The following is an 18,209-nucleotide window of genomic DNA, read 5'->3' as shown; positions in this document are numbered from 1 at the left end:
GCTAAAGTGTACCTAAACACACTAATTCTGGTGGTGACATTTTCATCCAATGGTTCCTTGTCATGGACTGTGGAAACACATCTAATTCCACTTTACCCGATCAGTTCATTCAGGAAAAATGCTTGCTTAGTGAGAAATGGCAAAAAAGAAAGTGAAAAAGAAACATCCACTTTTGCCAAAGCCATGTACATAAATCCATATAGTTGACCATGTGGAGTTGACTCAAACCTCTGATATCAACACTGCAAGTGAAAGGTACATGCATCCAATGATAAGACAGAGTCAAAAATGTAGAGCATGCTCAAGGTACATCACTGTTACTGCTAAATTTAACTTTCATGATAAACACATTCAGGATATACATGTGCATTTACTTCTCAGATATCTGCCCGGGATACAGACTTAAAGACCCTTTCTTTGATGGAAGGATAAGTGTTTTTCAGCAACTCCCATCATATATGCCTTGTCGTTAGAAACACAGAATATGCCCTGAGCTTTTCTCATCAGTTCAGCCAAGTTATATAGTTATACATACATGTGATTAAAAATAACCTAAAATAACACTAACTGCCATACTACAATGTTGATAAAGTAGGGAAGGAAAAGTAATCGATATAACCTTGTGGCCGTGCATGCTGCAGTGGCGAGACAAAAACATTCCTAGCTTTATTGGATGCCCAGAAATGTCTTTCAAATGCCGTGATTTGCATCAGAAATGGATACTGATTGGTGGCAAACTTTTCGAGAATTTATCTCTATTCTGACCTACTGACAACAAACTGCAAAACCTCCAGTGGAATCCATCGTTTGCGTGACCTAGGACACCGCTGAACATCCTGAGAATTTATCCCTAAAATGAACTTCGACACTTGTAGATATTTCAGGATTCATGTCTGTGCAAGCTGTCCAGACAGGCAAGTACCAATATTTCATTATCATTCAACACCACAGTAAATCATCTATGATTCCACTAATCACATTGCTCAAATATACTTAGCAGCTCTAGACTCTCTCTCTCTCTCTCTCTCTCTCTCTCTCTCTCTCTCTCTCTCTCACAACATCATGGTGCAAAGTCTGTCACAAAAAAGTTAAAAGATCAATCATGCAATGAACATGTATCTGTACATAATCTTGCATCACTAATAGTAGCTTACATGTACTGCCTTTTAGCATACTACTTTCCACATTAATTCTGTATAAATGCTTAAAATCCAGAAAATATATGTTTGAAGTTTTTCAATGGAAGGATTAGCGTAACCTAGGTTTTGTATAAGCAGATAGCATGTCACTGCATTGTTATTTTCTACTTAGCAAATGAATCATGTCTGTCTTCCCCATCAATAACTTGCTCTTTGAAGTCAGAATTTGCACTGAGACAGACAAACCAATTTTTCATTAATATACAAAGATACATCAATTACATCAACAGATGTACATTTTGGACATTTGGTGATTATATACACTGAACCAACTGTCATTTGTTTAATTGATGTAATCAACTGTTTTTTTGTTTAATTGATGTAATATCAAGTATTCTTACACTTGAAAAAACTGATGCATACATTTTCAAGAAGCACAGATATGGGAAGACCTAATATGTCCGTACTCAATAGAGACACAATCCATTAATGTTGAAGTTGTTTTATTGAAGTGACCGCAAAAAGATGGCAGGATTATATCTATGTACTATCACTGTATGACATCAAAGCCATTTTGCTTTCTTTTTTAATTTTTCTGGTAAATTGATGCAAAAAAAAAAACATAATTATTTATCCAACATTAAATTTGCAAATCTGTTCTTCACATGCGTGACCTTAAGCAGTGGTCTGAATTATCAATTTAGAATTTTGAGAAACATGATACATATATGTAAATTTTACATTTCTAACCAATAATTCATGCAACATGTTGTCAACCGTTTATGAAAGTAAAACAATGTTTATCCCTGCAGACCTAGACATCCCTAGATGAGTGTTGCACATTTCAACACCACATACCGGTATGGTTTATCATATTACTAGTAAATCTATAATACCTAATAGGGGCCTTCTCAATATTTCACATATCACAGGTATCATGGTATCAAGGAATGCAAAATATAAAAAGACTGTTTTTGGATAATGCATCATTTTGGGCCAATGAATATAAACTCATTGATTTGCATAGTGTGATCATGTTCATTAACACACCCTGCATACATTAATAAAATCAGAAACATGTCTCTATAAATATTTTGCAGCAAATACTGACTGACTTAAACAAGCACTGACATAAATGATTGGCTGGTTACAAAATCAGAGACGACACTTTGAAAGATAGAGTTCTGTTTCTAAATAACCAGGGCACAAAATTACAGTTGGCTTACAATACTGTTACAGAGATACTGGAATGTAAAATTGGATGATGATGTATCATCAATCCAGAAGATGGAGCTCTATGCAATCAAGAAAGTTAGAAATTGTCAGCAATCACTAATGCACAGAGCAATTTTGATATTTATTCAGGTGAACCAAATGAAACAATTTGTGATATGAGTTTGCCTATAATGAAGAATGGCAGGAGAATTGAGTCACATTAAGCAACGAAAATAGGCAATTGCTCCATTGTCATGCATGTGAAGTTTGCTACTGGAGGTACAACACATCCTTCTGATGCTGTTTTATGTTATTTTGACCAAGTATTATGTTTTTGACCAAGTAATACATGCGTCAGAATGTCATTTGTCTAGATTTATGTAATTTCACATGGAAAGTATGTTTTATGACTACAAATATACCTTCAATCAGATATATATTGTTATTCAAAAACAATAAAAGGCCACATTGTCTGAACAATTTCCAAGTCATTATACAATGGAATAGTTGTGAAACTATCATATTCATAGTTATATAAAGCACTGCATGCATATACCTCATGTATATGTAACACACTGTGTATAACAATTATTTTCTACATTTTTCAGCATGTCTGTATTATTAAGTTTAATGAAAGGGGAAGGTTACCCAGCAAATATGTGTTCAGCAATAAAAAATCTGTGAAAAACTGGTGCGAAATCTGTCTTTGTTATTAATTTTAACTTACTGATAGCGTGATGGCACCCATTTGAAAACCTTTAATTATAGGTAGAAGTGACGTAAGAGCCTAGGACTGCACTGACACTTGTGGGGCTTCTTCAGCTGTAGACTACGGGGAAGCCCTATAAGTGCCAGTGCAGTCCTAGGCTCTTACGTCACTTCTACCTACAACCAATGGTTTTCAAATGGATGCAATCGCGCTATCAGTATGTGAAAGTTAATAACAAAGACAGATTTCGCACCATTTTTTCATATATTTTTTATTGCTGAACACACAATCGCTGAGTAATCTTCCCCTTTAAACTCTGAAATCCTAAAAAGTGTGACCACAATTCAATAGGAAAATACAGAGAAAACTTTTAGGTGTTGCAATCATACACGATATCTCACCATGGGTGATAAGATAGCGAATTTGATAATGCCGCCACACTTGTATTCTAACATTGTATTTCCACAGTTTCTCGGAAGGATGATTTATCAAATGTGTCTGTTATTCAAGTCAGTTATCAGTCTGATTGGAAGGCAAACTTTTGAGCAAAACTTTGCATTGCTGAATTAAGAAGCAGTGAGACTCCCTGTTTACACTGAAAAAGTGTTTTGAGACAATTGTTTGTTTTGTATTTATATGCTGACTACATAACACAAAACATTTGACAGGGAACAGAGTAACATAATATCTCATAACATATACCATATCTCTTTCATTTATGATTCATCCAACATTTTTGATATTGTCTGCAATAATAAGTGCTCCTTTACAGTATCATTGAGATCACCAACTATCTTGACAACTTTCAACAGGATTGGCAACTGTCTGACACATATACTGTATATTTTGTACTTAGGAAAGACAAGTATGTGTAATGAACTCATTGTTGATTCAAATCAACTCACACTGGCCTATTAATACCTGTGATATTCACTTATAATGTGGCGAGCTGCACGTCTGAAATTGTTTCATTAGATCCATGTGCCCGTATATATGAATCAAAAGGTGAAAATAATTGAACACCATTAAAGCAAATGTCAGGAGGTTGAATATGCAATGAGTCACACAATACATGTCAAGCATTTTGTAATGAAATAATCAGAGTTTAAGATTTACATGAAACGCGGAAAATTAAAAGTGTTAAGCCATAATACATTTAGCTCACAATCTCATTACTGGTTAAAGTGAGGCCCTAGCAGCTCTACATAGCATATTGTAAAGTCTACACTGCCTCAAGACAACACAAGCTACTATTTCTTTGCATCACGATTAAACAATTAAAAGGCAAACGTCGTAAGAAATGAAATTCCCTGAAAGTTATGGGAGTCATAAAGTTTATTAATAGATTTCCCATCTTTCATATCCATTAGCTTGCTCCCTTAAATTCATAACATGCCGTCACATTGCCCCATTTTTCATTCTGATTTATGTCTTTGATCTCAGCAAGTGAAATAAGTGACCCATTAGATACACCTTGAACAATGAAATTTACTGATTTGGTTTATTCCAGGCCTCTCTGGAGTAATAAAACAAGTCATCCATTTCACTTAGATTTTAACAGACCACAGTGCTATTTTTCACTCAATTTAGGCTAACACTATAATGGGAAAACTACTCAATATTTATGAAGTTTGCTTACAAGATGTTTGGACACTAGATTGCTTTAAGGGACGGACCATTAGATCTTGGGAGGGGGAGTGGTCAAAAACAGAAAAAAAAAATTTTCAGAGCAGAAAGTTAGGAAAAAAAAAATCTTCAAACTAGTTTGCAAAATAAAAAAAAAATAAACAAGAAGACAAAGGCGTAAAAAAAAAATCTGCAAAAGTCTTTAAAATTTTGAATTTTTTTTAGATTTTACCGACAGTAAGCAACTTTCTGTATTTTTAATACATCCTCCCGGCACATTTTTAATTTTAATTTATACATTTAGAGTGACTGTATCCCTTATACTGGAAGTTGTGATTATCTTATCTTTTCAGGACTTTTGTATTCTGATCACTTGAAAATTATGAAATTATAGAGCCTGTTTTCTACTTGTTTCCTGCGTACAAACCAAGCAGGTACACTAGGTAAAACATTGAAACTATGGTATTGTTGTCAAGACAGAAAAATGTATTTGCCTTTTAAGATCAAGGTAAACAGACGCAGGCCACATCAGTTTCATTTTTTTCACAGCATTTTATTACAATGATGAATGCAAGAATGGGTGAACAAGTAGAAACACTTCAATAATGATAAAACAACATATCAAGTCAATATGTATTATTTTGCTTTTAAAAAGGCATTTTCAATTCTTTTTTCTCAAAAAACAGCCTCAAATAACAACAGCAACACATGTTTTAACATTCAACAATACACTACGTAGAATGCCATCTATCCAACAAATCCCAACACAAAAACACATAAACTGGTTGAACTTTGAAAGTTTCTCGATAGCAAATACTGAATAAATCTGCATGGTTAATCGTTTTTGTGTAGCAAATTTCAAAGAAATTGGACAAGCCCTTTCAGAGAATACAGATTTTTTGACCATGAATGGCATAAATTGCCCAAAAAGACAAATATTGAAATTTCAACACATCTATACACATCCAATCAATTTGGACATGCTGCTACAGAGAAATAGATGTTTTGATCAAAAAAGGGCAACAATTGCTCTAAAAACACAAATATGCAAATTTTACTATATTATTTAGCTTATTTTAACTTCTCAGCTTGTCAAAATCAATTGGAAATCATAAGATATGCATGATGTTAGGTGGGGTGAATGTAGGCATTTCACCAATCAGTAGAAAGGGAAGCCAGGAAACCAAAATAGTCAATTTTCAAAACTATACGAAGCTACTGAGGAGCAAGAAGACCATGTTTCAGAGGAAGATGTGTAATCCGAAAAAAGTGCTCCCAAAGTGCCACCAAATAACACCATTTTTATCTCTATTTTTCAAAAGCTCCAACAGCAGGAGGGGGACACCCCCTCCTGACCAACCCCCGCAAAAATTCTCCCCAAGTGCCACCAAATAACACCATTTTAATCTCTATTTTTAAAAGCTCCAATGGCAGGAGGGGGACACCCCCTCCTGACCAACCCCCGCAAAAATACTCCCCAAGTGCCACCAAATAACACCATTTTAATCTCTCTTTTTCAAAAGCTCCAATGGCAGGAGGGGGACACCCCCTCCTGACCAACCCCCGCAAAAATACTCCCCAAGTGCCACCAAATAACACCATTTTAATCTCTATTTTTCAAAAGCTCCAACAGCAGCAGGGGGGACACCCCTCTCCTGACCTCTTCCCAGTGACCGCTTGCGTGGCCGCTTGTGGTGCTTGGCACCACATGTTTGCCCTCTTTATCTTCAGACAGCGACGAACGAAAAAAAATTATAAATCTGAAAATTTACTCTGAAAAAAAAAATTTGCACAGCTAATCTCAATTGGAAAAAAAAAATTTCAGAAATTTACAATAGTAAGAAAAAAATTTTCACAATTTCATTGTGACCACCCCCCCCTCCCAAGGTCTAATGGTCCATCCCTAAAGTGCTAGTCTTTGACATCTTATTTTACACATTAGTTCATTTCATACTTGAAGTTCAAAAGCAAACACAAGGTGGCAATCTGTTTAAGTCACAGATGTTTTCATCCTGCTTGTAGGCATAACAAAATGATCAGTGACGGGAAAGTAAGAATTTCTTTAAACAGTAAGAATTTCTAAGACTCCAAAGCCCATCATAATTTACTCTGCTTGTTTTCAAAATCCCATCTACGTTTATTAGAGATGAATAGTAATCTTATTTTGGTTTAGTTTTTGTCTGTATCTTCTTTTACAGACACCTTTTCAGCTGGTGATGTCCTACTTTTGAGATGAAACATTGTGTCAACATTACCAAAACATTATACATCAAAAAGAAGAGTATACATGTGTAAAAACTTCATCATCATCATCTATCTCTCGATCGATCATCACTCTCTATCTATCCATCTAATTATATATATATATATATATATATATATATATATATATATATATATATATATATATATATATATATATATATATATATATATATATATATATATACGGTAAAAATTGATAACAAGTAGAACACAGGACTTAGGAGTTACTCAGAGTTTCATGCTACATGTGCTCTCTGTAGTGATCATCAGACGAAATATATATATATATATATATATACTTGTTTAGTTCAAGATCAGCTGGAGTAGAGTGCTCAATACTAGAGTAGAGCTAAATACACAACTGAGTTGATCAGGATAATCTAAAATATTACATTTCCACTACAAATTTGTTTCGTATAGGCTGCAGAGCCGCCTACACTCATCGGGTGGCTGTGATCGACTGAAACTTTAGGCGGGAAACGATTTCTTTTGTTTTGTTTTTGTTGGCACCTGTTTGTTGCAAAAGGTTGAATAATTAGTGACTGCACAAGAGAAATTTTCTCCTGTGTCTGCAGGTCGATACTAATTCGTTTCTATTGTTGAGGGAGCACATTTCTGGATATCTGAGGAGTATGAATTTCTCGTGGAGGCACAGATTGCATTTTTTTGTGACGTTGGAGTATGGATTGCATTGCTTTATTATTTTCCAGTCAATCCTGTATTCAGTCGATCACAGCCACCCGATGAGTGTAGGCGGCTCTGCAGCCTATACGAAACAAATTTGTAGTGGAAATGTAATATTTTAGATTATCCTGATCATACGTCCAGTTGTGTTATATATTATATATATATCTAATATATAGTATATCATTTATGTATTTATAAAGTGATTATCTAAAAGCTGGATTTGATTGACACTTGGCAAATATTGCTTCACCATGTTGAAGATGATGTCAAAAATTTCTCATTTATGACCAGCAACAAAATCATCAAAACATCACTACAAAAGATGCAAAGCCTTCAGTAAAGCCTTCAGCAATTTATCGGGTAAATCTGGGGTTTTTTGACTTCAACGAGTTGAATTTCTGGCATTGATTGATGACAAGTCCTTTTGAAAGTTATGGCTTCACATGACAGCACAAAAGGCCTAACCTAAATTAATAATTAACAGGCAAGTTTTCCCCTCCCAAGAGCAGAAAGTGAGTTCAAGAAATAAATGTACAGATATTTATGGCTCTAATCTTTTCTTACTGAATAAAATACCCTTACAGGCAAAAGTCTTTCATAAATACCCTATTCATTTCAGAAAATCCTCCCATGAATATTTCAAATCAAGGATGCAAATCAGGGAAAGCACTTGTGGTGACTTGCCTCCATTCAATTTTAAGGCACAGATTGAAGGTATTGTTGTGTCTGTCCTGCTTTTAATGATAGGTGCTTGCATGTTTAGTGTCACTCAATCAAAGTTATTTCAATTTCAAATACAATGGTAAGGCAAGTTCAGATATGAATAGATTCAGTAAATATTGATGAAAAGCATAAGTAAATTAAACACTGGGAAGCCATCTTTCTTCACAAGAAAAATATAACTTATGTCATCAATTTAATACATCAAGTTAAAATTGGTCACAACACAAATGGATAAACATAAGTCCAAGTCTCGTATACAATTGATTGTTGGAAATTCAAGCTATAAACATGATCAGTTTTCACCAACATGTTTCACTATGACATAGAAAAACACTATGATTTTTTGACCGACTTGCATTCGGCTATCTTGATTTTAGTGTTGAGTTTGAATGATCATAGATGTCAATCAAAAACAAACAAACACTTGAAGTAATATAAATCATACTTGGAATAAAACACCACTTAATGTACCAGCAATGACACTAACAATAGTAAAGAAGTATACAGTGCTTTTACGCCAATTTTTTGGGAGCCTCTCAACAAAACTAGAATAATATTAGTTCGCCTTAGTTTGCAAGTCAAACTATCACATTGCATAATGATAATCTATCTCTCTTCTTGAATGCAAATGTGAGAAGATCAGCAATCACTTTCTTTTATTATAAAATTTCTGCTGTTCTGGGGTACAAATACTTGCATAACATATAACTGTCTGAAAAATGAGATAGTTGGCTTGCATGAATATTTCTAGAATTAATGACTGAGTCTGCTGTTGCAGTAAACATTATTGCAGTAAAGTATCATAATAATAATATTTTTATAATAATATTTTTTTATTGCTTGCTTGTAAATATAGGATTTACATCACATTTGTGGCAATAAAAGTGTGATACAAAAATAAGTTAAAATTTTCTTCAATAAAGATAAAGTATTACAGTATAATAATAGTAGCTAATAATAAATATAACTAGGTATTTCTTTGTTTATATAAAGTAAAAATATAATCTGCAAGTTGTTCATTAAAAGATAACTCTTGTTTTGTTAGTAGAGAAATAAGCTGATTTTCAGTATTGTCGTTTGGGAAATTGATTTTACTGAAAAAGTTCTTTCTTTGGACTTTGTATGACTGACTATCATAACGCCTTTCACTGGAATTGATAAAGCCATTCAATCTTTATTTCCATACAAATTTTTTAACTTGCTTTATTATAGCACTACAAAGACAAATATTTATTAATAATGATCATACATACAACCGTGAGTTAGTATCTCATGGGACCTAAACAGTTTATTCACAAGAAAAAAAGAGAGCCGTTTAATTTTCTGCTACTGTACTCTATAGGCATTGATGGCACTCAAGGCATGTATGTTTTCAATGATGATCAAAATGGTTTTAAAGGAAAAATGGTCACAGAGGGACCGTGAAGGCAATCAAATTCAATAGAAAAAGCTTTCGAAGCAGCTGTGACTGACTGCTGGTTATGTCTATATAACAGACAAGGTACAAACTATCTGATGTAGCATTAAACTACAGTGCATGCACAAACTGTCTAGAGTTGAATTCCTATAGATCAGAGGGCTTTCCTCTGTTATCAGAAACCTTTTATAACTAGACTTGTGTCAAAGATTAAAACATGAATATAATCACCTTAATGAACATCATGCACTTGTCATACAAATACTTGCACAAACCCAAAAATATAAAACACACTCACTCATATTGGTTTAATTTAAGTGTGCATGCTAGCTGATATCTCTACAGACTCCAAACTTCCATTTTCCAGTTATAGAGTTACAGTTTAAGCAAATTGCCTTATGGCAACATATGATCATAAATCAATTAACATACTGCAATAACAGCCATATGGAGGAAAGAATTTTCCAACAATTTGCACATGATGATCTATAGAACCCAGAGCATAAATATTGAACACTGAGTACACTGACCTTCAATCAACAGAACACTCGGCTGTCACTAAATTTTACTACTGCAAGGTTACTATAGAAGATTTAGGCCACTAATGAACAGAAAATACAAACATAAACATAAAATATGTACAATTGATTGACAGTCGAACACAAGATTGTTTATCAGCCAGTCTAGCAGAAAAACATTGTGAGACGTACTGTACTATGTTTCTCAAGTAGCAGTCAGAACCATAAATTAAATATAACAAACAGCTGCATGACAAAAGACTACAGCAACACTCTGATAAACCATATATACTGTCAGTATCAAACTGGGAGCTATAAAAATGTAAGGTATGTCCATGCTCATAGTATTTGAACACTAAGTGTTATGTTATGTCAGCACTTACAAGTGAAAGTCAAACCTTTACAAAAGTCTACACAACATCTGAGCACTGTGTAAAAAGTTCTCTTCAGTGTGAAAACCAAGTTGCTGATCATCACAATTGAATCAACAATTCACCCAGCATGCATAGCTGGTGACACAGAGATCAGTCAGAATGAAAAGGTCATGACCTCTGTCAACGACTGATGAAAGATAACGTATTGACCTTACAACAAATACGAGAATGCCAATATCTCGATCTGAATTGAGTGATTTTAGTACACTCCAGGTTTAATCATATTGTAAATCATAATATTCTCACAGTTTGATCTCATTCCTATAGTGACAACGTACAGTCACTGCATGAACATGCAGCTGCGACGGTTAGACACTTTTTCCAACGTACTTGAACCATAATATATGAGGTGAAAAAAGGTACATATACTTACACTGGTCTCAGAGATGGCTGGAATACAAATTTGATGGTATAGAGAGTGTCTGTGTTCAGTTTGATGGTTTTGTTATTTGCAAAGCGTTGTCCATCATGCTTCCAGTAGACAGGATGGTCACCTGCATCATCTTCTCCCTTGTTGATGTACATGTAAACTCGGAAATCGTCAGACCGAATCATGTTGTCACTTGATAGGAAAATTTTATCACCTGTTGTGGTATAGCAAAAATTAACGTTTGAATTTACTAATCGGAAGCAAGTGTGCTCTGAACATGAACTGTATCTAACATGCACTTTTATTCTACTGATACCATGTTAAATCTACTTATGCTCTTTTTTACGTATCACATGTATACTCTTTCTTAAGGGTGTGGATTGGCTGAGCAGTTTTGACAATGCCTTTGCTAGGTGACTGGGTGCTGTATGTTGTGAGTTCGAATCCGACAGAGAATCGACTGAATTTCATATGTCTTCAACAGAAAGGAATTACATACAATATATTTAGGAGTCCTAGATAATGGGAGTGGGTGCATGGCAATAAAAATTCACAATAATTTGCAAATTGGAAATCATTGTTTGAATTTTGACATTCCTAGCCAACAACCACCATTAACTCTCCATTAACTTAGGAATACCCTACTTCCCTAGAGGATCAATTTCACACACCTGCATTTCCTACAATGGCACTACAATAGCACCAGCTGGATTAGATAAACATAACAATGGAACATTCACACCTTGGGGATTAAAAGTCTTCTGTTTGTCACCTGAGTTGCTCAGGCAAGGACTCGGGTTTCAGGTACCATGCAAGTTAATGCAGTCGATCGTCCCCTAATGAATAAAATTGGACGCATACCCAAACCAGCCTAAGCACTGAAACACAACAAACTGAAATACTAGTGACAATTGCTTAAAAATTATAACTTTTAATTTGAACAACAATAAAGCACAGGAAGACTTTCATGGCCCTATAGTGTGATATAGTTGTTACAATTAATTAGACAATAGTATCAATCAATGAAATTCAAAGATACCTATGATAAATTAGTGACATCTGGAAACTTGATGAATCAGTACAATGGCACACCTAGAATTAATTATGGAAATCACTGAATCAGGTGTTGTATTGATGTTTTGACTACAGATAAAATAGATCATAAAATTTACATGAGCAAATGACATCTGATCATTTGCAAAATACAGACAGTGCGGGTTATCCCTAGGGATGTATTAAGTTAATTTGAAAGCTACAGGACAAGTGATGTAAAAGAACATGAAATTGTGACAAAAATGAGAAAATTGCTCAAAAAGTTTCAAAATCATTTTCTCAAATCATAATTAAGCCAGCTTAGAACCACTTGATAAACTTTGAAAGCAGACTAGCAATTTTCAGAGAATTGTCCATATGTTTTGACTAACAAATAGAAAAGTTTCCCCAAAAACTTACATTAACAAATTTCATCATCATTTGGAAAAATGTTTATTACATTATCCAAATGGCAATTATACGGGATACCTAAAATATATGTATCAAATATCAAATCAATAACTCTGTCATTGATGGAAATTTTTGAAAATGATGAAATATCATAATTATGCAATTCTTTCTTAATCATTTAAAACATTTTCAGTCTTACAAGAATTGCTTTGTTTGCTGCTGCTGTATTGCTGTTTCAGTCAGTCTGTTTGTTTGTTTGTTTGTTTGTTTGTTTGTTTGTTAACAATACACAACATTTGGGTACAATGCACAATTTAGCATGAGCCACTGAGAAAATGCTACATGGAGTGAACTCTGCTTAAATCAAGTATACTTATGCTACCTTTGAAATGGGTTATTGCTATTATATTATATCAACATATATGTTTCTGGTGTTCACAAGTGTTTACAATGATCAAATTTTTAAATTGAAAGAGCACTTTTGAACAAAATTCACAGTCAAGGACCAAGCTATGCAAACACTTGGGATATATTATTTGTATACTTGGTACTAATAGATACGCCCCTTTTAAAACCATATGCAATTAATATGAAACAGCTTTTTAAATAATTTCTATGTATCTAACAATCTATCTTTCTTTCAACCCTGAGCTTTACTGCAAGGCTGTGAATATTCATCTCCCTTTGCTTCTCACCTAGTCAGAACAACGTACTCCACAAATTGATATACCAGTATATATAAAGAATTTGCGGTGCATTGCATAAAGATAATAGTGATATGAATTTGTACAAGAGTATAATATATATAATTATCTGAAATATAGAACCTGTATATTCCTCTACCAACTTTGAACACCACAACAATTGAACAATTATTCTGAGTACCAGGGCCTGATGGTTGTAAAAGATCTGTACTATCATTAAATGTCAGTGTTCTTTATATCCATGGTAAGATCAGTCAGAGTACCAAGTTTCTTACTATACAATGAAAACTTGACTTGTTATAAGATATCTGCTCTAAGTTATAAGTATTTGGCAACTCCACCATACCATAAATGTTTGCTTTGGCACTCATAAGTGACACATGTTCCAACAGCCTGCAAAACCAACAAAACTTATCTGCATAGGTCAAAAATCACTGAAAGGAACAATAAATAATATTGTGCCACAGAGAAGGCTGGGTCACATTTTGTGATTGGAATTGAGGGTGGTGTTGTTTGTACTTTTATGCAGTAAGTCAATAATAACATGGGAGTATTTTCAATGCAGTGTTTAACGCTGGAAAACAATGCCTGCAATCACTTCAGAATGTTGTTTCATTTTTTCTTTTATACCATCGATTGCCATCTTCTGAGTACAAACCTTTGTTCCAGACCTGTATCGGCCATCCATGTGATATCGATATGATTGGCATGATGACAGGAGAATGAATACTCAAGGCTACTTTTTTATAAGCTTATATTTAACTTTTACATTCCGACTACGAGAAATTATAGTTTTGACATGAGCAGACGCGCGAGAATAACATCCACGCTCATAGTGCAGTGAACTACACTTATAAGAAGCTACAAACAATTTTACAAGTGCGTGTTTACGTTCATTAGAATTCAATTGACATATTTATAAATGGTAAAATGAAGTCTAAATTATTAAAATCTGCGTACAAAGCGAACGAAAAAATTTACAACGATAGCACATAGGCGACACTATTAAATTCATCGTAAGCTTTGTAAGTAAATTATGTGATGCCGTCGATTTTTCTACCTCTTCAGTTCAGACTTTCTCTGGAATGTCTCAAACTTATGCAGATAGGGCACTGACACATAAACATCCGATGCCCAGTCTCACCCCAGGGTGTCACTTGACACGGGGCAGCGACAGCTACTGCTATCTAGTATCTGCACGATCTGGAGTGGAGGGCATCGCGCACCAGTTTTCTCGAAAACCGAGACAAACTGAAGCATACAATACATCGCAGGAGAACGAAATTTTCGCATTTGTCAGTATTTCCATGTTCAAATACATAATACACAAATATGATGTATAAACCTCACTTAAACAAATTATTGTGGCTACAAGTTGCATATAGTAAAAGTTCTGTCTGATCCAAGACATTCATGACTCACTAACCAAACTGTAAAAGTAATCGCCCGTACTCGTACTCGTCGAAGTTGTAACAATTAACCCGTTTGATAGCTATACCCGCTACTTTTATAATAGCAAGATCTATTTTTAGCTTCCATCCAACTGCGTACACAATTTTCAAAGCTTTGAATAAAACGTCTGAAAATCCACATTTCGTTCATTATACATCGTCATAATTTTACTATAGAGAGAACAAACAAGCAGTAGTCCGTAAGGCAGTTGTCACGAACTTCGCAATTTCTCCTTTGATCTAGATATATGCAGTAAGATGTGCAATGAAGGAAACTCGCTTTCAACTAACTAGACTACACACCAAAAATACCAAATATATATCGGAGTATTTCGGCTTACCGTGGTCTTTCACTTGATTTCTCGCTGGTAGTTTTCTTACTTAAAACATGGTCTTCGGACTGGCACCAACCTTCACATGTAAAAGCACTGTTGACGATACTTTCTCAATTCACGAAAGTGGAATGATGTTGATTGATAGCTTCTCGATACGTTTGGAGCAAGCGTCTGCAAAAGGGCGTCCGCTACAGCCGGTATGCGGTATGTGTTACGCTGGTCGACTATTTCAGGCATGGCACAGAACATTTTATTTGTAGGGAGGCACAGAATCCAAGGCTGAGGGACTCGAAGATATTTTGGCAATGATTGTAACAGAAACAAGTCAGTATATCCAATTGATTTTACATCTCCATTGCAGATGAGTTATCCTATTTGACAGGTACAAGTTAAGGGGTAAAAAGCCGAACTGGATCAATTGAATTGTTTATCACAGACATAGCGTTCATCATCACTCGACTTTGATGACCAGGCGTGCTGATCTGTACACGTGAATGATGTCAAAAATAGTCGAGTCGGTACACATTCAGGTCACGTTTTCACACAAAACATATGCGACTGCATTGTTTGGTGGCGATATATAGTTGTGGCTGTATATTTTCGGGGGGGGGGATACATGGTGTATGCTCTCATACCTCGATTTTCGTAAACACATCTGTGTTTCTCCAAAATCGTATTCAATCGCCAATAGCTTTTGGTCCGTTCCCACCCCTGGTTCCCACATCAGTTGTATTGATGAGGGATGGGTCATTTGATATTCGGAGGGGACCTTGAAGGTTTTTGAGGAAAAGGTGTTACAATGGACGGTTTTCAATTTATTATAATAATTCCACGGTCCCGCCACAAAATTTGCAGGTATTAGAATTTGGAAATTGTTAATTTATTTATCATCTTCATATTTACTGTTATTTATCCATAGTAAGATAAGGAAGTGTTCAGAATTTACTTCCAGGGGGGCCTGGAGGATTTTCTATTTTCCTGGTGATTTTTTCCATGGTGCCCCCCCCCCCCCCGGTAAGTTATGAAGAAAATCTATGGCCCCCCTCATATTTCCTTGGTTTTTTCCATGCCCCCCCCCCCATATATGCATGCATGCTTACATACTATGACATAACCAGTGTGAAAAGTTTATCACACTTTGCAGGAACAATACAGTGGTAATTAAATGAATAATATAAGAATATACAAAAAGCTCGTTTGCCCTCTATATCATATAGAAAGAATTTTTTACTGTCCTTTTATTTTGATTTACCGACAATTTACATTACTCATGAGTTCACAAAATTATGATACTCTGTTATGTCAAATTCCTGTTTTATAGCTTTAAAAAGAGAGAGAATTTGTTACAAAATATGCAATGAATGTCTTTTTTTGTATTTGTGATGCACTGTATAAAATAGCCTGCAAGTATTCTTCCTTTTCCAAATGTTGTCTGTTATCACTATTTTCATGAATTGTATACAGGGCTGGTTGCCTATAATACCATATATATATATATATATATATATATATATATATATATATATATATATATATATATATATATATATATATATATATATATATATATATATATATATATATTTCTGAAGAAAAGTTAATTATTAAACATGATTACTTCTTTCGTTATGTCCACAATAAATGATCCATTTTATAGCCTTTTTCTTGATTATTTTGACAATTACTTTGTCCCTGATGTTGTTATATCAGCAGTCTATATAAAACACTTTGGTTGTAAATGTTGCCAAATTGTTTTTAACAATACAGACTAGTAGCAAGTACTCAGAGGAAGAAATAATTAAATTATATACAAAGCTGGCTGTATTCACTGTGGCCCCCCTGGAAGTAAATTCTGAACACTCCCTAACATAAGATTGTTTTCTTTGATCCCTGGACTTTTTATGTGTGAAGTTCAACATCAGGGAAAGGGGTGGTGAGGGGGCAAATTCATTTCAATGAAAAAATGAATGGAGATATTAACCAACTTTTATATAGCCCCTAAGGGCATTAAAACATTGAATCTGGTAGGACTTACTGAAAATTTCTACAAAATTAATCATTCAATCTTACCATGCGGAGAAATATTTAAAACAATTAGTGAGGTAGAGTAACCATGAATTAACCAGGCAATTCTATTTTGCGTTAAAATGCTATATCATGTGTCCATCACACCAGTATCAACTCTTTGGGCCCTTGATGATATTTTTGTATTATTTTTCAAACGATAAATTTTATGGTAAGACTTGGATTGACAAATGTGGAAAAATGGAATCCTGAATGACAGACTGATGTGTAGTTCCAGCAAAAAATGTCTAGACAGCACCTAATGGAAGCATTCATTACTATAATAAGAATCTTTGTTCTGAAAAGGTTCTCATAATTATGTTGATGAACTGCGATGTCTACTTATATAACAGCAAATGTTATTTAATAAAACCATAATATGATTATCATCAATGCATTCTTTTCACCTAGTTACAGTTAAAAAGTTTGATTTTCACATTGCACTTTCAATAGTTTTGTTGCTAAAATTTTCCGTTCACCAGATATTTGTAAAATAACATCATTATATAAAAGTAAATTTCTGTGCATTGATCACTTTACTTCAATCATGTCACTTTCACTATGGCCAGAAACAATTGTAAGAACACTTTCAGACGCCAAGTTTTAGATGGATCAATTTTACTATAATTCTTTAGCCCATTGGCATCAGTCATATCGACACTATCAGTGTTTTTAAAACACATCTATAATCTGCAAAAGAGAGTTCTTTCCACACCATTTTGTTGACATGATAATGCAAAATGCACAACCTTGTCTGGATGTTCAAATTTTAATATATATATATTGAGCGCAATTTATCCTATTAAAATTGTCATAGTCACACGCATGTTAAAATATTGGCATAGGTTAGTTTTCAGTGATGACATTGTGTTACGTTCAGCGTATCTTTCTGCAAGATGTCATTCAAAGTGGTTTGAGTTCATTCAAAACATACTAGATACTTACAGCGAGAGTAATATTTGGTCAGCTGTTTGTAACATTAATGCCACTATTAAAATTGTTCAGAATAACTTACACAAGCATTATCAAGTTTCTTGGTACAGTGATTTACACAATGATAATAAGTATCTTGGGAAGGAAAATAATAAGCTCAGAACGTACAGAGAATT

The 18,209-nt window shown here is 34.3% G+C and overlaps 1 protein-coding gene across 1 annotated transcript in view; it reads right to left on the bottom strand.

Annotated features, from left to right (window-relative positions):
- The window catches only part of LOC139150331 (CB1 cannabinoid receptor-interacting protein 1-like), a 42,958-nt gene extending 27,435 nt beyond the window's left edge, over positions 1-15,523 (bottom strand). The window contains exons 1-2 of the mRNA XM_070722633.1: positions 15,043-15,523; positions 11,107-11,317 (exon numbers count right to left, since the gene is read on the bottom strand). Of these exons, the coding sequence (XP_070578734.1) occupies positions 11,107-11,288 (182 nt within the window). The 5' untranslated portion in view covers positions 11,289-11,317; positions 15,043-15,523. The remainder of the gene's footprint in view (positions 1-11,106; positions 11,318-15,042) is intronic.
- Between the last annotated feature and the right edge of the window lie 2,686 nt (positions 15,524-18,209).

This window comes from Ptychodera flava, chromosome 14 (assembly GCF_041260155.1).
Source record: "Ptychodera flava strain L36383 chromosome 14, AS_Pfla_20210202, whole genome shotgun sequence".
NCBI lineage: Eukaryota > Metazoa > Hemichordata > Enteropneusta > Ptychoderidae > Ptychodera > Ptychodera flava.
This window is presented reverse-complemented; position numbering and strand designations above follow the sequence as displayed.